Source organism: Lipotes vexillifer, unplaced genomic scaffold (genome assembly GCF_000442215.2).
Source record: "Lipotes vexillifer unplaced genomic scaffold, Lipotes_vexillifer_v1.1 scaffold1136, whole genome shotgun sequence".
NCBI classification, from domain to species: Eukaryota; Metazoa; Chordata; class Mammalia; order Artiodactyla; family Lipotidae; genus Lipotes; species Lipotes vexillifer.
Window position 1 is genome coordinate 83603 of NW_006769631.1, and position 23442 is coordinate 107044.

Consider the following 23442-nt stretch of genomic DNA (forward strand, 5'->3'; position numbering starts at 1 on the left):
AAAAAAAAAAAAAAAAAAAAAAAAAATGAGGCCCTTAATCTAATTAAGATGATTGGGAAAGGTGCGGAGGAGTAATTAATTGGGGAGATCTTCTGAGAACAAGTACACAGGGTCAAGTATCAAATGACATGATTAAAGTGACAGGTATTCGGCTGCCACCTAAAAGGCTGATGACAGCACCCTCTCCCACCTATGACTGTAAAGCGCCACCGGATGAATATGTGTGACTTGCCTACTCTAGTTTGTGGCCAACTGCAAGGAATCCTGGTATTCTCATTTCTGCTCATGCTTATAAGTTAATGATCCGGTAGCGCTGGTTACTCAATTTTAAAAAAATTCAGATATACCCTGCAAATAAATACAAAACATTTCTGTATCCCTACAATCCCACTACCATAAAAGGTTATATATAAATTTAATAAATTCAGCTTTCTTAACCATTTTCTCAGCTTAAGTTTGTCCTTACCCTAAGTGAAGCCATGTTCAACTTATATCTAAAATATATTTAAATATTCTAAAGGTATCATATCAGACCTAAGTTATCAAAAACTGTAAACAAAATTTATCCATCTTATAGTTATAAACCACTTTTTAAAGTTTTTAATTCACCCTCTACTGGCCCTCAAAAAAAAAACCTAACCAAGTCACATTTAGACTGAAAAGCTGATACAGATTTTTAAGTGGTTCCTCAGAGACAACTGCCGATTACTTTAAACTACTGTTATTGAATCTAGTGGTTTATTGCATCACTCAATTTAAAAGACCAAAATGATTCCATTTTGGTCTTCCAGTAATGCTCTTTCTGAATAAGCCCCCAGATTCTGCTGTCCGAAGTAATCGTGCTGAACTGGAGATTCTGCAGTAACCCTCGGCACAAAACTGGGACTGGATGTCAAGCAATCTCATGCTTTCAACTGCACCTATGAAAAATCTCAGCTCCCGGGATCAATCCGCTTTGGTTGAAAAGAACTCCAAGGGTGGAAACTTAAGGTGAAGTCGAGAAGCAAAAAGGGGAACACCGATGACCCTCATAAGAAAATCAAAGGATCCGTTCATCCCGTGATGTCATCCTCACACTCCACAGTCAGACTGCTTCTCCTGAAGCTGCCTCGTCAGTATCTGATATGAAGACAGGAAAGCCACTCCTATGTGGAAGAGGATTTGCCAGAGGTTCCTCAGCCCATGCAGGTACATGTTGCCCAGGCAGATAAAGAGCAGCATCAGCACCACCTTCATCGTCCTGGCTGGACTGTAGAACAGGTACAAGTAACACTGAAATGACACCAGAAGAGCAAGTCCCATCAGAGATAACGAGATGGCCAAGGTCAGATGCAAGATTCACTTATCCTACCTGCCACGCAGTGTCGCTTCATACACATTAGCTTATTAAACTGAATTCGTTACAATGGAGCTTGGACTCACTGGATCAGCTGCTGTTAATCACTGGATGAAAGTGGGGATTTGGAAGAGGTAAGAAAAGTGAAAAAGACATCACAGGAGGAACTAGAACATAGCACTCTTGAAAGAATTCAAGAAAGACAGACAGAAATGCCCTGGCTGTGCTGTAGAGAAAGAAGAGATGCAGGTCAGGGGTAGACAGCCAGGCCAGAACACCCTAACAAGATCGACAGGCCTCCAAATGAATTTTCCTTCAGGGGGGTCATAACAGGTGAGAAAGCTGCTGAGAGAAGCTGTGCTTTTACTATTTTAGCTTTTCCTGAGTTACAACTGCATAGGGGACCACTGTTCCCTAGACAGCCTCCCTGTTATGTCTTCAAAAGCATCTCTGAGGACTTCCCTGGCGGTCCAGTGGTTAAGACTCCATGCTCCCACTGCAGGGTGCACGGGTTTGATCCCTGGTCGGGGAACTAAGATCCCACAGGCCAAGTGGCACAGCCTAAAAAAAAAAAAAGAAAGGAAAAAAAAAAAAAGCATTTCCGACTCAGGGAAAGGTCTTACAGCAGGGAGAGTGACTGGCGTTTCCTGTAGGGCTATCACACAGAAAGAGGCCATTCTTGTTCTGCAAAAGGTGGAAATCATTTTTTGGTTCAATGTTGGGTTTTTTTTTTTAAAAAGACACATTCTCAAAACACAGAACAATCTGACAAAAGCTCGGGGTGGGGAGGGAGAGAGTTCCCCATCGAAAGAGCTATCCAAGTAAGACTGCAGTTGAGGGGATGAAGGCGGAACTGTAAGATACCCGCAGCCCTGAAATGCAGGCTCCAGGAAACTTCTCCTGGCAACACCCAAGGTCTTAGAGACTTGTTTTCTAAAAACATGAGTGCATTTTCAATCTTGGGATGAAAATTTCTTTTTGCACAATCAGGTAATTCTTAAAAACAGGCCGTCTAGGATGTATGCAGGAGAGAGAGGAAGTGCCCTGAGAACAGAACTTTTCATTTAAAAAAAAAGGAAGAAGATTAAACATGCAGAAAAGGTACTAAAATCCTAGTCCGTGTGGACGATGAGGAAAGACAGTCAGGTTTTTACTAGAATTAACTCTGCCTATAGGGGATTCAAAAGCTCCTTTTTACCTGACTCCTTAAGTACACAGCTTAGCTGAAAACAACTAATAATCAAAGGGCTCTAGTTAGTGTTATAATTTTTGTTTCATTTCCTAAGGACAGATTTGACTCAGATGGTATTACTATTAAAAACAACAAATTTTTTAACCTAGTCCTGTGTTTGAAGAGAAACACATATACGGGGGCTTCCCTGGTGGCACAGTGGTTGAGAATCTGCCTGCCGATGCAGGGGACACGGGTTCGAGCCCTGGTCTGGGAAGATCCCACATGCCGCGGAGCAACTAGGCCTGTGAGCCACAACTACTGAGCCTGCACGTCTGGAGCCTGTGCTCCGCAACAAGAGAGGCCACGATAGCGAGAGGCCCGCGCACCGTGATAGAGAGTGGCCCCCGCTTGATGCAACTGGAGAAAGCCCTCGCACAGAAACGAAGACCCAACACAACCAAAAATAAATAAATAATAACTAAAAATGAAAATCTGCTTACAAAAAAAAAAAAGAAAGAAACACATATACATAGGTGTCACTTCTGCAGAAGGACATTTCTGTACTTGGACGCCCCGACAATAAGCACGAGGCAGGACCCTGCCTCATACTGGTCAGGCCCAACCCAATCCCCACTGCAGTCTCACCCCTCGCTTCTTGGGAGTCCAGTTCAAATTCCTGGTTTCTGTCCTGCACTGTCAAAGGCCCTGAGGCCTAGGGCAAGTGGCTTTCCCTTTCTGAGCCCAAAGTTCTTTTCTCTGTAAAATGAGAGGATTGGGCAGGATGGGTGGAGGGTCCTTCCACTAAGGGCTGGTACTATACCCATGATTTGAACCAAGACCTTGGTGGAACAAAAGCAGGATCTAGAAACTTGCTGATGGTTCCAACAGAACAAAATAAGGCCATGGGTTTAACCCACTCACTAAAACATCAACGTTTCACCCACCTGGAAAATGCAGGCTACAAAAGGAATAAGAAAAGCCAGAATATTTCCAATTTCTTCATGTGCAACCTAAGATAAATATGAGGAACACAAGGAAAGGAATATTTAGAGGACACGAAACATTATGACGTGAAGTGCTTCACTCCGCATTGGGTCTGGTATGGTTGACAGTACAAAATCCCTGGCTGGGTGAGAAATAAGCCCCCGTTCACGCATCGCACCAGCGGGTGACATGAAATCCTTCTGAATGGCCTGGACACACCAAGCCCCCTCCAGTCCCCATGCATGTGTGCTGAGCCCTCAACCTGGAATGCCCCCACCCCCAGCCCTGCCACCTCTCAAAATCCAACTCATCTGTAAGTGCTAAGCTTTCCCCAACTCCCCCCACCCCCCGGTACTGCCACCTCCCTAGTGATGTTGTCACACTCTGCTATGTGCCCCAACTCAGGGACTATGTCTTGACCAACGAACACCTGTTCTAGTGCATACAGACACTCGGTAAGCATCTGCTTATGAGTCGTCATAAACAATAAGAGTGGGAACCACACCACACACTGTCCAAAGACGGGGTGTGGAAACAGCCAGCCACCACTCATGGCCCAGGCCTGCTGCTGTTCCCCAAACACTTCGGTCCCCATAAGCCACCTGAGATTCAGTCTAAGCTGCACTTCAGACTTTAGCCACCACGTGCCTCGGTGTGAGCGTTACAGCTCTGCTTTTAATAGTAACATCTATCTGTTCATGTTCATAGTGGTTCCATACTTTTTCTTAAAGTGTTGGAAATACTTCAAAATTTAAAAACATTTAAGAAGCACTGAAGTAGAAACGTGCTTTGAGATGAGCAGGCTGGCGAATCAACTTCGCAGTGGCACAGTTCTTTTGACAAAGACACCAGGAAGCTGGTATCTGAATGATATAAATCAGACTATGAGGCCACTCTCCCCAGGGGAAAAAAGGGCCTGAACGTTAAAGTCTGAGCAACAAACTTTTGCCCTGGATGAACAATCCAGACCCCACACTGACTCCTGGAGTCTCCAGGGCCATGGGGTGGCCTGATGTCCTTGAAGCACGTTTTCCATTTCCCTCCAATATCCCAGCAGGGCCCTTTGGCGTCTTAGGAAAGCAGATACAAAAGAGCAAGTTTCATATTTGTTCAACTTACGACAAAGAATAAAACGAGAAGTAAAAATTTTACTTCAAATTTTAAAATGTAGTACATAATAACCTTATAAATAATATGTATCCCCATCCGTTTCTTCCATCATGTGTCTTTTGATTTAAAATGTATATAAAAGGTTACCTGTAAAGAATGTTCCGCGAGGTGAATTCCACGAATGAGGTTCAGAGCAGCACACATGATGTTGAGAATAAGAGAGAGGATGCCCAGGGCTGTCACAGGTTCCATTCGGAAATTAGGAGCTTCACAATGAAAAACGAGAAGTGTCTAGTGAAAATAATTTCCATATGAAGGAAAAATAAAGACATTAACTAGACTTCTGCTAATGAAAAGGTTTATTATGTTAAACACACAACTGCAAACATATTAATTTAAAAAGCAGCTGTAGTTAGAGGGGGAAAAGGCAAGAAATGAAGGACAGAATGGATCTGGGAATCCAAGGTGAATTTCTTCCAGAAAGAGGCCACTTCTCCGAGCAAGCACAGATTTTTCAAGTGCTTCATTTCCTTTCTATTTAAAACAGTGGTTCCCAACCAGAGACGATATGGCCCCTCAATCAGTGTCCAGAGACATTTTAGGTTGTCCCCTCTGGGGACAGGTTGCTACTGGCACCTGTCGTGGGTGGAGGCCATGAATGTTTCTAGACATCCTACAATGCACAAGACAGCCCTCACAACAAAGAATTTCCAGTACAAAATGTCAATAGCGCTAAGGTTGAGAAATCCTGATTTAAAGCAGTTTATGGCTTTAGCTGTAAATTGGTTGTCAAATCCTGAAGCATTTCTATTACACAGCTCAACCCTCAGCTTGTAAAATGTTCCATTCTTTTTCTGACAAGGACAACATTCAGTGTCATGTGTGCTTCTGGAGCAATTCACAGCAAATGTAATTTTTTAAATTCCAAAATTATTGGGAAGAGGAGGGAAACGTTGATTATTTCAGCTACAAGCTCTTTCTGGAACTCTAATTAGGACAAATGACCCTTCTCTCTTTAAAGATAACTGCTGAAACGGATTCTGGTTCACTCAATTAAATAGTGTCCCACCCATTCCCTTGCTATGCTCCTTTTAAATCATCCTTTCTTGCCCTTACATTTCCCACATACGCATACACACACACAGATATCTAGCCACAACCCAACTGACGCCTACTGTTAGTGTGTTAGAGTTTCCACTGGGCAATTCAAAGTTTCTGTTAGAACAGAGCGTGCTACCTGTAAAGGTTCTAGCCTTGGAACAATAGGGGGAGTCAAACCAGAGTAAAACATCCTAGAAAGACAGGCAAGTTGACACTTTCTGGATTTTCTCCTCTTGTCTAAGTGTTTATAAGACAAAACATGCATCACAAAGTTACCCTGTCTACAGATACGGCAAAGGAGAAGCTTGGGGTCTGATTACCCAGTCTTCCTTCCACAAAAGTTAAGTTCAATCCCAATATAAATTACAACAACTTATTGAATGGCATAAGAGCCAATCCAGGAACTTACTGGTTGAAACAGATCAAATCGAAACACAAAGTTAAGCCAAAAATGTGAACATTTTTAATACACCACTTTCAAAATTCAAGCAATGAATTTAGTATAAAACTGTTAAAACAAAGTAATTAGACTGTTATAATGTAGATGGTTCTATCTTCCAGGGAAGGATTCAGCTTTTACACCATTACAGAATTCTTAGAATGTAAATATCCACTTTAATCAAAGATTGGTTCAATTGTGTGTAACTGTAAACAAGGAATGCAAAAAAGCATGCTTTGCTATGTGCTAGGCATTGAGCGGCTACTGGTGTTAATGCCAGACTAAATCACAGACGCCAGGGCACTGTGAGCACGTTCATTAACACCTCATTCCTCAGATAAGGACTCGGAAATCCAAACGGATAGAGGGATGTTCCCGGGTCCCACAGAGAAGCAGAGAGTGAGAGGTCTAGAAGCCCTGGCTCTGGCCCCTGCCCACTCTCATCCCCATAGCCCTCCACTCCCTCCATCAAGGAGCGGGGGTTTCTCAGTGGAGATTCCCAATGTTTCACTAAATGATGAGATAAGGACTCACTGTCAAAGGCAAAAAGGAGAGAGAGAGAGAGAGAATGTACAAATCTGTACAGTTCAATAAGTGACTTCCAGCAAAAGAGAGTGAAAATCTCCTTTACACCATTTAAATGTGCAGATTTCACCCTGGTTAAGAAAACAACCTGCCAAGTCACTCTTCTGAATTTCGTCAAAAGAGTTGCCTCTCTTCAGATCGACTCACTGGTCACAACAGTTGAGTTTTTTATAACAGCCACCTGGAACAAGATCAGCCCATGTTTCTCCCCAGGTATTTTATACACTGCCCCCCACCCAAACACCTTCCTACTAAAACAGTCACTGTGCATTTGAAATACACCATCTCACCTCATCTTTATCAACGTCAGAGAGCAGCAGCCACTTACCAGGCTCCAAGTGCATCTGTGGGTGACCGTTCATCACCCCGTTAGCCACATCTGTGTCCTCCAGAGTGAGAACCACTGGAGGCTGGAACTTGAGTTCCTCCTGAATTTTTTCTAGGCTGCTCTCCATCTGGGTGGAACTTACATAGTTAAAATGCCACTTCACTTTCTGAATGACACTGTCTGTGAAAAGAGAGCAACCCAAGCTGAGTGTCTTCATTACAATGGATGTTATAAGACAATACGTACACAATGAAGTTTATACTTCTAAGCAAGCTAATAAGTCAGCCAGACTCTGAAGAGTGTCAACTACACATGAAGGTCAAATGATTAGTACGTATCGGGACTGGTCTCATCAATCTCTTCAAAGCAGAAAAATTAAAACGTGACAGTCTGTCCATCAGAACCTCAGGGGCAAGGGAGTCAGGGGACAGAGGCTTGAGTCTTCGCTCAGCCACGACTCATAGTACAATCCTGGGCCATTCATAGAATATTTCTAAGATAGAAAAATGGGGACAGTCATTTTTGACCTGATTATCCCAAGAAAAGGCGTGTGAAAAAAAATTACAAATCATTGTATGTTTTGCAAACTAGGATTATGTATCTGAAAGGTACTGGTTTTAATTCTTTTATTTACATTAGTATTAACCACTACCAAGTTTTAATAAGTATTTGAAGTGAAGTTTCATACATATTGGCAAAGCAAAATCATGTATAATTCTAATATCCACATACTTTTACTTATATTCTACTCGTACTCAGTAATGAATAAATGTGATGCGTGGAAGGGTCTCCTGTGAGACCAAGCCCACCGCTTTGGAAGGAAGGCGCATGCAGAGATGAGGGGAGAGAAGAACACAGGTCTACCAGCTACCCATCAAATAACAGCCAAGGGATGCTGTAGCTGTGGTCCGACTGGGGACAGCATGTCCTTCAGAAGAAGTGGGGCTGAGAGCGGCAGTTGGACCAATCCTCACAGGGAGACTCAGGCAGAACTCACGGTCTATGTCACAGGGCTACCAGGCTGGGGCCCGAGTATCAGGGAGCTCCCCAGCACCTTTGGGTGACACCAAAAGGGGGTACTGGCCCCATCACTGATGGGCCAGCCAGAGACCACATGAGGGGATGTGAGCAGTAGCTGCCAGAAGCATAAGTGGCAACACTTCCGGGTGCCAGCCCTGCACCTGACCCTGAGTACCAAATGCTGCCAGCCCCTCGTTCAAGAGCATCACAGGGACCATGGCGATTTACATTGAGACCAGAGAATGTCCCCCAATTCCCACCTCTACTCCTCCTCCCCAGGATCTCAAAATGACTTGAATCACGGCTGACAGATACTGATAGCATACGCTATAATTACCCTGCTGTGTTCCAAAGCCCTGAGCCTCCACACAGCCTCTCTGGCAGGGCCTAGAAAAGGAGTATCCTGCTGCAGAGCTCTGCTCCTCAAACCTCTGCATGAAGGACCAGTTTTTTCTTATTTCCAAATGGTTGCAGACAGATACTTTGATAAAATACAACTGAAAATATCGCAGTTCCAAATTACTGTAAGAATTTCTAAACTCTTATTCTCACGCTCTGTACGTCCCTCATGCTGGAAGAACGGGTACCACCCTTGAGCAGCGCTGCTCTAGAGCAGGGGTTGGCAGTGTTCTCACAGTGCCAGAGAGTCAATGTTTTAGGCTTATGGGCCCTAGATGGTCCATCACAACAGCTCACCTCTGCCAGGGAAGGGCAAAAGCAGCCACAGACAACCCGTTAGTAATAGAATAAGCACGGCTATGTTCCGCTTTATTTACAAAAAAAAGACTCTTGGCCCACAGTTTGCTGACGCCTGCTCCAGAATATGATACAGGCTTCGCCATTCTTCCACCCTGCCCCAGGCTCTGGAGAGATGAAAAGCCAGAGTGCTGAACCTCCAAGCTTGCAGGCCCCTTCCACTGCTGTGAAATCTCATGGTATAAGGCTGCTCTCCAGTGACATGTTACAGCACCTCCAGTGGTTTTCCCTGACGGTCAAAGCGAAATCCAAACTGGATATTCTACACATACAATGCCGCAAGAGAGAACAATCAATACGAACGAGGGTTACAAACCAAATTCGAGAAAGGCGTATGGCCTGGAGGCTAGGCCAATGCAGGTGGTGTCATAGGAAGCTGTGAATTCCCACCACAGGGTCTCCAGGAAGCAGAAGGCCATGGCTGCTGGACACTGGCGGGAGCAGATAGCCATGCAGGCTACATCCCTCGAAGAAGAAAAGCTGGAACAAAAGAGTGTCACCTGCGTTACCAGGGAACAGACTCATGTACTCACATCCTGCACCCAGACGCCACAATGCCTCAACTCTGGATCTGCTGGGCCTTGAATAGTCCTGGAGCTGTCTGTTGCATCTCTTCAGCTAGACCTGCCGGGGACCATGCCTTTCTTATACTTCCTCTAAAACGTATAGTGGCATTTGCCACTGACAATGTGTGATCACTCTAACTTATTTATTATTAACTAAGCTATGGGACCGCTCACCTGTAAGGAACAAAAGGCTTAGTTTCCTCTGTGAAAATAATGGTGAATATTTAAGTCAAAATACAAATGAGTAGAACATTTTACATTCTACTTTTCAAAAAATGACTGAAGTACCCAGAACTTCATTTGAAGTGATAGGTTTTTTTGTTTGTTTGTTTGTTTGAACAGAGAAAAGGTTTCCTATTTGAGGTACAGCACAAAGTTCCCATAGACTGTTAGATAATCACAGCATAATGAGGAAGGGACCACCGAGGAAGGTGGTTTCAGGCACCCAGAGAAAGGAGCTGTAGATGTGGCCAGATGCAACTCAGCTTTTGCTCCTGAGCACCCAGAGCCCATACCACAGGGTAACAGCTTCATATGCCTACCATCTGGATCCCTCCTCAGGCCACGACCCTTCTCGCCTGACAATACCACCAAGCCTGGAATTAGGCCTGGACTTTTCCTTTTGTTTTCCCAATTCTGAGACTGAATTCCCATGAAAGGATGCCACCTTATCAGGTCAATCAAAAATTTACTGTTCAAGGGGAACAGAAAGAACTTGGTAAGTGAAGGCCTAAATTCTGGAAAACAATGGTGTAAAATCTATAACAAGCCATTTTGAGATTTCAAAACCTGCATTGCCCCATCCCTCCATAGAACGGCTTTTTACTCTAACCCCTAGAATAGGAAATGACATAACACATGAGGAGCAGACCTTGGTGCCTGGTTGCCTCCATTCAAATCCTGGCTCTGCCATTTACTACCAGTCTAACCTTAGGGAAGCTGTTTAACCTTAGTTTCCTCCTCTGTAAAACAGGTATAATACCATTATCTACCTCATAAGCCCATACAGCACTTAGAGTAGTACCTGGCCCATGGAAAACAATCATATTAGCTCTTATTACCATGATTATTGTAACCACTTGATTCCTACTCCCACTGGAGCATTTGCCCCACTGCGCAATATTCAGTTATATATTTCTCTTGTCCCCTTATTAGACCTGGAGTTCCTTGAGAAGAGGGACTTACTTATGCTCATTTTTACTCCCCTGCTCCTGTCATATAAACATTTTTTACTTTAAAATGTTTAAAAAGTGAAAAAATTAAAAAAGCAAAAACTGAAGGCAGGAACTCTAAGTCTTTTTTCTGATTTTCTTGGCTTCCTCACTCTCATCCTTTTCCTTTCCTGACATTTTAATCTAGTATCTCCTTTCGACTCACCTTTTTTCCACCCCTGCACCTAATGCAGAAAAAACTACCAAACTAAAGGCATGAAGACTGGGTGACCAGGGCCTGCCGATGCTCACGGCCGCTCTGCCAGCTGATTCACTTTGCCGTATGACAGAAACTAACAGAACATTGTAAAGCAACTATACTCCAATAAAAACTAATTACAAAAAAAAAAAAAAAGAAAGAAAGAAAGGTGGGATTTGGGGCAGCAGTGCTTGAGTCCCTTTGGTTCTATTGTAAATACACACAACCTTGGACTGCTGTCTGATGTGAGACCTGCTTTTAACACACAGTGTCATCAGCATAATGTCACCTCTGCACGTGGTTAAGATGTTCTTGAACAGTGAACATGCTTGCTTACTGGATACTGAAGTCAAGTCCTTCTGCAGAACCTCGACCTGGATACCGGGCCAGTCGCAAGGCTAAAGTCTTGAGCCGTCTCCTGCATTCCAGAAAATCTTGGCTGTGGTAAAAGTCAGTGGAGGCCGAGAGGGGCAGTCCATCCCTCACCCTAACCACACAGGCAAAAAGGATCATGGACATGGTCCACAAGAGAAGTCATGAGGACACCTGAGGAAGGAAGGTCACCTTGTTACTGAGGGCCGGGTGATGAGCCAGGGACACCACCACCCTTGAAATGTTCACTCTGGGTTGTTTCACCCTCACCCCCACCACAAATGTAAATGTGGCTTTTATTTTTATTTCCCTGCCCTCTACTGCTATGTCACTCCCAATTGTCCTCCCTCCATTAGCCTCCCTGTCTCTTCTTTACTTGTAATCCTCCTTTTCCTTCTCTCTAATGAATCTCTCCATTTGCAGAATTAAAACAACTGGGATGAGGGAACAGAGACCAGAACGGCTCAGGAGCAACAGCAGTGACAGTGGGGAGCAGGACAAAGGCAGCAAGATGGTCCCAAAGGGCCAGGAAGAGCCTGACACTGATGCAGCAGGGGTGGCATCCAGGGACCTGGGCATTTCAGGTCATCCAGCGAGGTAGGTGCTGAGCAGTTTACTTGCCATATCCTCACCTGAAGTGGAGGGCTTCTGAGCATTTAACCTAAAGCTGGCAGCAAGGAAAGCAGAAGGCAAAAATAAAACAGAGAGGATAGTATGTCCTACTGAATTTCTGCATATTTGACACAGAGCCAGTCTTCAAAATGATGAGAGTTCCTACAGATGGCTAAAGGAAGTCACTTAGCAAATAAGATACTAAATTTTGAACCATGATATGTGACCACCATTAAGCAACAAAAGGAGACAGATTCTGAGGCCTCATGGCACCTGTGGCAAATTAGAACAAGGTGCTTCTCGGGGTAGAAACAACCCTGGACCAGTTCTGCTGGCAGAGCCTAGTTGGGTGTCAGCCCCCATCTATTAACTCTGCAGGTGCTCATACAGGGCATAAACTGCACCTCTGCATGTGGCAGCCCTGCAACCAGGGATTAGTGAGGAGGCTATTACAGCTTTGATGCATCTTTCTATGGATCTACACATCCTGTTTCACAGATCCTGTTGCCAGATCCTCCACCTGGATAGGATATTAACAGGTATGGGCACTGGTGGACTTTTCTCCCAAAGAACACTAGGGATGTAATTTGGCATCTCAATTACCACGAGCTGTAGGAAACAGGAGCCCCAGGATGTACACTACTCTCTTTACCTTTGTGCCTCTGTGCACTCTTCACCTATATCTATACTCCTCTGATCTCCCCACATTCAAATCCACACCAAGGACTGTCTCCAATACAAAATTAAAAATAAAATACCATTTAAAATCCAAAAAGTGATCTCAATAAAGCTATACTTTATAGCTTTTCCATCTGTAATGGATGAATGGATAATTATTCCCATTTTATACATGAAGAAACTGCAGTGTTATAAAAATAAGAGATGGCAAAAAGAAAAATTAGTCTACCAGGCAACAGACCATACTCAGCCCATTTGTCCCATCTCCCCACACTTTCCACTGAAGGGTAAAAATGTGAAAAGTCTCAGGAGATAGAAAAGGAAGAAATAAAACTACTCCTATCTGCAGATGGCATAATTGTCTACATGGAAAATGCCAAAGAGCCTACTAAAAAAGAACTCCTAAAATGAATGAGCTCAACAAGTTTGCAGAATATAAGACCGATATACAAAATCAATTCTTTTTCTACGTACCAGCAATAAACACATAGAAACGAAAATTAAAAATAAAATACCACTGACAATCATCCAAAAAGATGATCTCAATAAAGCTATACTTTCTTTTTTTTTTTTGCGGTACGCGGGCCTCTCACCGCTGTGGCCTTTCCCGTTGCAGAGCACAGGCTTCCGGACACACTGGCCCAGCGGCCATGGCTCACGGGCCCAGCCGCTCCGCGGCATGTGGGATCCTCCCTGACTGGAGCACGAACCCACGTCCCCTGCATCGGCAGGCGGACTCCCAACCACTGCGCCACCAGGGAAGCCCAAAGCTATACTTTCTTTAATGCAATACTTAGGTGTTAATCTAACAAAACATATATAGAACTTGTATGCTGAAAACTACAAAACATTGCTGAAAGAAATCAAAGAAGTCCTAAATAAATAAGGAAATATATGTTATTAATTGGAAGACTCAACATAGTAAAGATATCAATTCTCCCCCCAAAGCGATATACAGGTTCAGTATAATTCCTGTAAAAATATCAGCAAGATAGCTTGTAGATACAGATAAGATTATTCTAAAATTTATATGGAAGGGCAAACAAGCTAAAATAGCTCAAACAATTCTGAAAAAGAATGAAGTGGACTGTACCTCACTATCCTATTTCACGATTTACTGTATAGCTACAGTCATCAAGATTGTGCAGTACTGGCAGGGGGACAGACACACAGATCAATGAAACAGAATACAGAACCCAGAAACAGACCTACACAAGAACAGCCAAATGATTGTTGACAATGGTGCAAAAGCAATTAAATGGAGGAAGGATAGTCTTTTCAACAAATGGTGCCGGAGCAATGAATATCTACAGGAAGGAAGGGAGGGAGGGAGGGAGGGAGGGAGGAAGGGAGGAAAGAAAAAAAGAGAATCTTGACCTAATCTCACACCTCTCATTATTCTGATGATAATCAAAATATATCATAAATTTAAATGTAAAATGTAAAACTATAAAAGTGGAAGAAAACATAGGAGAAAATCTTCAGGACTTAGGGGAAGAGTTCTTATGTACGACACCAAAAGCATAATCCATAAAAGAAAAACAGTAAATTGGATTTAATCAAAATTAAAAACTTTTGCACTGCAAAAGTCCACATGAAGAGGATGAAAAGAAAAGCCTGAGACTGGGAAAAAAATATTTTTAAACCACATACCTAATAAAGGACTCTAGATATCTAGAATTTTTAAAGAACTCTCAAAACTCAACAGTTATAAAACAAATAATGCAGTTAGAAAATGTACATGACAAAGTACATGAACAGACATTTCACCAGAGGATATAGAAATGGCAAATAAGAACATGAAAAGATGTTTAGCATCACTAGCTATTAAGGGAAATGCAACTTAAGATCACAATGAGATAATACTACATACTTATTGGCACAGGTAAAAATTTTTAAAGTGACGATATCAAATGCTGGCAAGCATGCACAGCATTTGATGCGCATAATGCGTGAGAACTGGATCTCTTACACATTACTGGTAGGACTGTAAAATGGTACAGTCACTCTGGAAAATAGTTTATTTTAAAACTAAGCTTGCAATTATCATACAGTCTATCAGTCATACTCTGTACTATCTCTGCAATTTCCTGTCAGTATAATTACTTTAAAGTAAAAACAGAAAAAAAAAACTATTACCTTAAGGTTTTTATATCACTTAAAGTATGCTCATACTTGCTTTCTACATTTAAATGTCATTCAAAAAAATCTCTACTAGTAGAACAATAATCTTTTATGCTAATTAACTGTAATTCTGATGATTTATGCATGAATGTTGAAGGGCATGTTTTATAGGGAGCAGCTCCATTCCTACATGACATTTCTAAACTGGTACGTACTATAATCTCTGAATTCATTAAAATAAAAGCCACTTGCAGATAACCAGTATTCAGTTTAAAACAGGAAAGCAGTGGCATGAATCTGGAAAATCATGTCACAGTCACAGAAAAAATATCAATTACACAAGGACAAAGGCAGCCTAAGAGTACTCACCCCGACATACAAATCTTACTAGCTCCTTCTACAGGCCAGCAGACTCTGTAACCTGGCACTACGTCTGGCACATATTAGGAAGCCCTCAATAAAAACTTTTTTTTTTTTTTTTTTTGCGGTACACGGGCCTCTCACCGCCGTGGCCTCTCCCGCTGCGGAGCACAGGGTCCGGACGCGCAGGCCCAGCGGCCATGGCTCACGGTCCCAGCCGCTCCGCGGCACGTGGGATCCTCCCAGACCCGGGCATGAACTCGCTCCCCCCGCATTGGCAGGCGGACTCTCAACCACTGCGCCACCAGGGAAGCCCAATATAAAAACTTTTAAACTAATAAAACGTATAAAAAAAATTAAGTTTTAAAACTAATAAAAATTTTTCCACGATAAATCTCTACTTGGAGAGGAAAAAAGAGCTTTACATAAATGAAATTTTAAAAAATAGAAACTGAAATAGTAATCAAATATAGCACTCCAGTTACTATTAGGTTTTATCAAAATTATATTTTAGTCTGCCTCTGCCATTTCCTAAATCCTTTTCTCAGCATCTATTTATAAACTGCTCATGTCAGAGATTATCCATATTCTACCGGCAAAAGACTGTGCTTAGCTGGAGGGCCCCCTTGTTCCAACTGGTTTCTTTTCATCCCCGTATCCTTAACCCTCTCAAACCCCTGCCACATACACTTCTCCTCCCTCCAAAAGAGAGACAGAAAGCAAGGGGGAGAGACAAACAGCATTAAATGACCAGGCCTTGCAAAATAGTAATTTAAACAAGCAAAACAAGTTTCACTTGGCACACAAATATTCAAACACAAGGGCTCACCATAAGGCATTACCCACTCCTCAAATCCAAAATACAGAAGACAGGAGCTTCCCTAGTGGTGCAGTAGTTAAGAATCCGCCTGTCAATGCAGGGGACACGGGTTCGAGCCCTGGTCCGGGAAGATCCCACACGTTGCGGAGCAACTAAGCCCGTGCGCCACAACTACTGAGCCTGCGCTCTAGAGCCCATGAGCCACAACTACCAAGCCTGTGTACCTAGAGTCCATGCCCCACAACAAGAGAAGCCACCGCAATGAGAAGCCCGCGCACCACAACAAAGAGTAGCCCCCTCTCACCGCAACTAGGGAAAGCCCGCGCACGCAGCAATGAAAACCCAATGCAGCCAAAAATAAAATAAATTTAAAAAAAAACATAAGACAAAATAGAGTTATATCACCCTTACTGAATTCACCTTCAGCCACAGGACTTGAGAACTGGTTACCTCACTTGTAGTTCAAGAAAGTGCCTTGGTTCCGCATTGCTTGGGGATGGGGTAGGGAGAGGGTAGAGGTCAAGTCTGTCACTTGTTAGGAGCTAAGAGTAGGGGGCTGAATTTGATAGCAACTAATATTATATGCCAGGCACTGTGCTAGGAACTTTTACACTGATAATGTTATTTAATGCTCATAACCATCTATGGGGTAGGCATAATCTACACTGGACAGAAGGGAAAACTGTAGCTCCGAGGCTTAAGTGGTAGAGCCAGTATTCCATTCAAAACTTCCTTACTCAAAATACTGGAAAGCCTATGATCTTTCCACTACACTCTGCTTCTCTAAATCCAATCTTTGGGAGTACAGCTACTCTGTTTCCCGAAAACAATTCCTTCCCCTGGAGCACTGATATTTAGAACTAATCAGAGACCTGTTAATAAAAGCAGCCAAGGCCTAGGATTACACTAGTTACAACTGCTCCTTACTCATTGTATTACTTTGGATAAGTTGGTTTTCCTCTCTGAGCATTGGTCATCTTTGGATGCGGTGGATCTCTGAGGCTCCTTCTAAGAATAAAAAGCTTTGGGACCCCAAGATGTCCTCTGTGTTGTAAACACAAACTCTTAGAGCTATAACAACATTGTCTAAAATGTATTTTCCAGAGCAAACTGTTATATCAATTTAATTCTGTTTAGCAATATTAATGCACTTTCAATTATTTACATTTTTATTTTACTAAAATTATCTCTATCAGAATTAATTCCCGTCTTTGTAAAATTTAATGAAGATTTACCCTATCCACCGTCTGAGCTTTATTACTTTTCTGACCGTGTCACAAATTTCACCAATTATTTTTAACCACTGGGAATATTCTTTTGTGGCTTTGATGTCTACAAACCTAATTAAGCACCGGGGTGCTTAATCCTTCTGGCTCTGGAAGTCTAGATGTAATACTGTAACGGACACAAATATACAGTACCTCTGAACATCTGATATTCAGAAAAGCTGGTCTAGTGCACCCAGTATTTGGTAAACCAAGTCTTATAATATTGGCACGCGAAGGGAAGTTTGCTATTAAAACACTCTACCTGAGTTTCGTGGATAATTAAGGAAACAATCATCCCCTCTATCATTTGGACACACCCCGTCTCCTCCCACTGGGGGCAGCGCTCTACCCGCGTCGGCCGCTGAGGGTTCCTGGCAGGCGCGCACCTCGGATCGTCCTGGAGTCAGGAGAGCAGCCGGCGGCAGAAAAGGGGGGTGCAGAAGACTTCGGGACGCCAGACGTAGCCCTGCAGAGCTAAGCCGGGCCTGATGGCTGGGCGGGCCCGGGGGGGAGGGACGGCCCTCCATCTCCAGGCCCGCCCTGCGCCACACCCGACGCCGCCAGCTCTTGACTAACGGACCGCAGCGCCCGCCTCCGCCCGCCAGCCCTCACCTCGCCCCGACAGCGGCCTCCGGGAGTCGGCGCCCTCCCGCCGCGCCGCCGCGCCACCCTCCGCCTTCTCCGCAACCTTAGCCCACCCGGCGAACCTGGCCCAGGTCACCGGCGACGCGCATGCGCGAGTCTGGAAACACCACCCCACGCCCTCATTCGCTGCTGCTGAGCAACACCCACACCCGAACCGACCAATCCTGGTGCGCCCACACTTCCTGGTCCCGGCGGAGTCTTGAATGAAGCGGTTCTTAAAGGACTGCGACCCAAATTTAGATAGGGCGTGTGGGGCGCGCCTCCCAACTTTCCTCACATCAGTTGGCTCTCACCCGCGGGGATTTGAGTTCCAAGCCTGTAATTCCCACGTCCGGAGGTGAGAGAAGTTTTGCAGTTTAAGCTCAGTTCCTGCCGGGGTAGCGAACGGACTGACGTGTGGAGGTAGGGAAGTTCCTCGTGACGCCGCGACACGCCCGGGGCGTGGGTTCAGTTGTCTGCTTGGCGGGAGGCCCGAGATAGGCAAACCAAAGAGCACAGCCACCTGCCAGCATGGATGAGATGCCAAAGTCCGACCCCCAGGAACACACCCCAGTCTGGGGGTGGACGTACTCACAGACGGATGACCGGCTGAAGGGAGATTGGGAAGGAGTGTTCATCCATTTATTCATTCAACAATTTCTGAGCACCTGCTGCGAACCAGACACTATGCCGGGCACTGTGGACACAGCGAGTAACTCCTGACAGTAAAAACTATGCTAGCAGAGCAGAGTGAGAGCACCCATCCCACAATACACAGCACGTGTTTAAATACAAACCGAGCTATGTGCTCTGCCGAGAGGAGCACGGGTTTTGAAAGAATTTACAGGAGCTTCTGGTCTGGACTTGGGGGTTCAAGGAGGCTTCCCTGAGAACGTGACATTAGATGAGCAGTAGCTAACTAGGCAAAGGGAAGAAGAGTGTTTCAGACAGAGAGATGTATAAAGAACTCTGTGCGGACTGCAGCAGGGCTCCTTGAAGGATGAAAACCAACACTGGATGGGGGTGTGGGGAGGGGAGGTGAATGGGGAGTTATTTAATAGGCACATAATTTCAGTTGGGAAAGATGAAAAAGTTCTGGAAATGGATGGTGGTGATGGTTGCACAACAATGTAATGTACTAAATGTCACAGAACTGTACATTTACAAATGGTTAAAATGGTAAGTTTTGTGTGATGTATATTTTCCCACCAAAAAAAAATGGAAAGAAAGAGAAGTAAGTCTGTTTATTTTTATTTTTTTATCATTTAAATTTTATTTTAGTTATTTTTTTATACAGCAGGTTCTTATTAGTCATCAGTTTTATACACATCAGTGTATACATGTCAATCCCAATCGCCCAATTCATCACACCACCCCCCCTCCCCTCCCCCACTGCTTTCCCCCCTTGGTGTCCATACGTTTGTTCTCTACATCTGTGTCTCTATTTCTGCCCGGCAAACCGGTTCATCTGTACCATTTTTCTAGGTTCCACATATATGCGTTAATATACGCTATTTGTTTTTCTCTTTCTGACTTACTTCACTCTGTATGACAGTCTCTAGATCCATCCACGTCTCTACAAATGAGCCAATTTCGTTCCTTTTTATGGCTGAGTAATATTCCATTGTACATATGTACCACATATTCTTTATCCATTCGTCTGTCGATGGGCATTTAGGTTGCTTCCATGACCTGGCTATTGTAAATAGTGCTGCAATGAACATTGGGGTGCATGGGTCTTTTTGAACTATGGTTTTCTCTGGGTATATGCCCAGTAGTGGAATTGCTGGGTCATATGGTAATTCTATTTTTAGTTTTTTAAGGAACCTCCATACTGTTCTCCATAGTGGCTGTATCAATTTACATTCCCACCAACAGTGCAAGAGGGTTCCCTTTTCTCCACACCCTCTCTAGCATTTGTTGTTTGTAGATTTTCTGATGATGCCCATTCTAACTGGTGTGAGGTGATACCTCATTGTAGTTTTGATTTGCATTTCTCTAATAATTAGTGATGTTGAGCAGCTTTTCATGTGCTTCTTGGCCATCTGTATGTCTTCTTTGGAGAAATGTCTATTTAGGTCTTCTGCCCACTTTTGGATTGGGTTGTTTATTTTTTTAATATTGAGCTGCATGAGCTGTTTATATATTTTGGAGATTAATCCTTTGTCCATTGATTCGTTTGCAAATATTTTCTCCCATTCTGAGAGTTGTCTTTTCGTTTTGTTTGTAGTTTCCTTTGCTTTGCAAAAGCCTTTAAGTTTCATTAGGTCCCATTTGTTTATTTTTGTTTTTATTTCTATTACTCTAGGAGGTGGATCAAAAAAGATCTTTCTGTGATTTATGTCAAAGAGTGTTCTTCCTATGTTTTCCTCTAAGAGTTTTATAGTGTCCGGTCTTACATTTAGGTCTCTAATCCATTTTGAGTTTACTTTTGTGTATGGTGTCAGGGAGTGTTCTAATTTCATTCTTCTACATGTTGCTGTCCAGTTTTCCCAGCACCACTTATTGAAGAGGCTGTCTTTTCTCCGTTGTATATCCTTGCCTCCTTTGTCATAGATTAGTTGACCATAGGTGTGTGGGTTTATCTCTGGGCTTTCTATCCTGTTCCATTGATCTATATTTCTGTTTTTGTGCCAGTACCATATTGTCTTGATTACTGTAGCTTTGTAGTATAGTCTGAAGTCAGGGAGTCTGATTCCTCTAGCTCTACTTTTTTCCTCAAGACTGCTTTGGCTGAAACTCAGAGTTTAGAGAGTAAAGGAGTAGAGTGAGAGCCACTAGAGAGAAAAGAAGAGGTAAGACCATATAGGCTTTTGGAGGCCATGGTAGAGTTTGGGACAGGGGAAAACTGGATTTGCATTTTGTAAGAATCACTTTGGCTGCTGATGTTAAGATGAAAGTGGAGAAGGCTCATGGAAACTGTGGTAGGACCAGCTTGGATGCCAGTGCAGTTGACTGGGCAAGAGAGGATGAAGCTGGAGCTTAGGCAGGAACGGTGGTAAAAAGGAAGAGAACTGGGCAGACTGCAGAGAAATATAGGAGCAAGATCAACAGGACTTGGTGATGAATTGGATGTGAAAGGGTGACAAAGCAGCTTCAAGGATGATGCCAGTTTCCACAAGTGATTCTTCTCAAAGTTTACATCACCAGCCCAGTCTTTGGCCCTGAGTTCCAGCCAAACAGCCAGCCACAAACTTCAACATCTCCATTAGACATCACCTCAAACTGTACACATCCACAGCTAATTTATCACTCACACTTAGCCCTCTGTTAAATGGGATGAAACCTCCTCCAAGGGATGAATAAGGGAATTGTGGAGGGAGAGCCCAGCAAAGCAGATGAGCCTGCTCTGGATCAGGGCCACCACTCAGGGAAATGAAGCTCTAGAAGTCAGACTTGCCCTGATACCCTTTTTGAGGAGTAAAGTCTTCCAAGATCTGCCTCCTAAATTAAGTGGCTGCTTCTCACTCTCTGCTACAGAGAAAACCAACCTTGCTCCCATGTTCACCACGGATGGACTAGACAAAAGAGAAGACAACCAATTCAGAGTTTTAGTGGTTGCCAGCAGTAACAGTGTGGCCCAAGAGGTTGGCCCAGCTTCCTCCTTTTATCTTGCAGCAAACCACCTCCGCAGTATGGTGCATAGGCTGTTCAGGGCAGTGGTTGAGATCAAAAATTCTAAAGCCAGACTGCTTCTGTTCAGATACTGACTTTGCTCTTAGTACTATGAGATCTTGGGCAAGTAACCTCTGTTTTCTCATCTGTAAACTGGGGGAAATAATAGTGCTTTTTAGGGTTGTAAATCTGATTTAAAAAAACAAACCAAAAAGGGCCCAAAGGAAAAAGAGGACTATTGGCGAGTTTCTCCCTCAGCAAAGGGTAAAGCTGACACTGGTGTTTTCCTTGGCCCTGCAGGGTTTGGCTTGGCAGGAGGCAATGCCCAGGGTTCAGGCTCCAGACGCATTCCTGGAGGCACCAGAGTGGTGTTGAAAGAGGTGTGGATTTGGAGCCAGATATCCATGTTCCAGCCTTGATTACTGTGTGACCCTGGGGAAGGTGCCGCCGCAGACAAGGCCCAAAGCCTAAAAGGCGAGGAGCTGACGCCGGACCCCGCCCCTGAGGCTAGCTTGCGCAAAAGCAAAAGATCCACAAACAGCACCGAAGCCCCAGGTGCAGAGTCGGAGGAGGACGCTGAGAATCGCTCTTGCGCGCCCAATCACAAATGACGTTCCTCCTCTTCCCCGCCTCCTAGGTGGGAGGACCCAATCAACGTCGAGAGCGTATGCCCACTTATCTTGGGTCCTTGCTGCGGCTGTAGCGAGTCTAGGGCTGCTGGTCAGCCCTGGTCTAGACGCGCGGGGGTCTGCAAGCGTGAGGCCGCCTTCCAACCTGGCTTCCCGGGATGTCGGTGGCCTTCGTGCCGGACTGGCTGAGAGGCAAGGCGGAAGTCAATCAGGAGACGATCCAGCGGGTGAGCGCTATTGCGGGCAGAGCGATCTTAGCAGAGATCCCGAAGTGCTACGGGTGCTGGAAGCTTCCTGGAGTGAGCAGCTGAGACTGGTGTGCGTAGGGTGACTTGCCATCAGATGAAAATGAAGTCAGCAGAGGCGCTAGGGCTGGAGATCCCGGCATTGGGGCGGGGGCGGGGAGGAGGCAGTTGTCCCCGCCGGCCTGATGTCGTGCTGCACTGACCCTTTGATCTTTCAGCTCCTGGAGGAGAATGATCAGTTGATCCGCTGTATTGTGGAATACCAGAACAAAGGCCGGGCGAATGAATGCGTCCAGTAAGTCCCCTCTCTATTCCCCTGACTAATGAGTTTGGCGGGGAAGCCAGTATAGGAATACAGCAGCTGACCTGAGCTAGGAGTCTTGAGTGATTGATCGCAGATGAGGCTCAGAGAGGTTACCTGCCCAAGACCATACGGACAGTGCACTGTGAAGCTTGGAGTCAGACGTGGCTCCCTCTTCAAAACTTGAATTGTGCTCATTACAAAGAGCACATGAAGCCATGTCAGCCGATGGCAACAGGGATGGGGAGGAAAGCACTCGGAAAACTAGTGTCCGGAGATGATGCGAGCAGTGGCTGCTTTCTGGTCGTGGAACCCTGGCTCATACTTTTCTTGTAACACATGCAAAAACCAATAAAAGATTTCCAGGTTAAGACAGAGGTAAATTTGGCACAGTAATTTAATGTGCCCTCTAGCTATATACCAAAATGAGAGAAAACAGCCTCTTTTCTAAATGTCGTTCCAGGAATTATGCCCCATTTATTACAGAAACAAAAAATTGTATTTCATTGTTACCGAAGCCATGCTTTTCCCACCCCCTAAAAAAGTAACCTGCAATCCCTCACTGAACAGCTCAGTGGAATAGTAGAGATATCCATCTTTGGGTAAGTCTTTACATTGGACACTGGCATTTGGTAATTTGCTTTTGTACAGTTTATAGTAAACACTCTCATTTTTCTATATGGAAAATAGTTGTAAAATACTCCATTTGGTGCAGTGATTCTCGAACTGTGGGGTAAGAAAGTTAGCAAAATCTCCTAATGGACCATTTCACACTGCACTGTCCACGCTTCCTGCCCCCTAGCCTGATTTGTCTTCCTAGGTGGAGAGCTCTACCCCGTGATTGAGAATCGCTATTATAGTAAGTGTGCATTGATCATGGAAGTGTCTTGTCCCTTCTTTAAGTTTATTCAAAAACAGTTTTTTGGGCTTCCCTGGTGGCGCAGTGGTTGAGAGTACGCCTGCCGATGCAGGGGACGCGGGTTCG

At 44.3% G+C, this 23442-nt stretch overlaps 2 protein-coding genes across 5 annotated transcripts in view; one reads left to right on the plus strand and one right to left on the minus strand.

Moving 5' to 3' along the window:
* The window catches only part of SEC22C (SEC22 homolog C, vesicle trafficking protein), a 33156-nt gene that overhangs the window by 3864 nt on the left and 5850 nt on the right, over positions 1-23442 (minus strand). Inside the window, exons 1-7 of one of the 4 annotated variants that reach the window (XM_007445691.1) lie at positions 17656-17771; positions 11147-11355; positions 9150-9313; positions 7058-7237; positions 4752-4870; positions 3455-3520; positions 720-1272 (exon numbers count right to left, since the gene is read on the minus strand). In XM_007445691.1, the coding sequence (XP_007445753.1) occupies positions 1072-1272; positions 3455-3520; positions 4752-4870; positions 7058-7237; positions 9150-9313; positions 11147-11328 (912 nt within the window). In that variant the 5' untranslated portion in view covers positions 11329-11355; positions 17656-17771 and the 3' untranslated portion in view covers positions 720-1071. Of the gene's footprint in view, positions 1-719; positions 1273-3454; positions 3521-4751; positions 4871-7057; positions 7238-9149; positions 9314-11146; positions 11356-17115; positions 17288-17655; positions 17772-23442 lie in introns of those variants that run through there. The other 3 variants (XM_007445690.1, XM_007445692.1, XM_007445693.1) reach the window with 3 other exon arrangements.
* SS18L2 (SS18 like 2) overlaps positions 22070-23442 on the plus strand; it is a 2697-nt gene continuing 1324 nt past the window's right edge. The window contains exons 1-2 of the mRNA XM_007445689.1: positions 22070-22138; positions 22375-22451. Coding sequence (XP_007445751.1) covers positions 22070-22138; positions 22375-22451 — 146 coding nt within the window. The remainder of the gene's footprint in view (positions 22139-22374; positions 22452-23442) is intronic.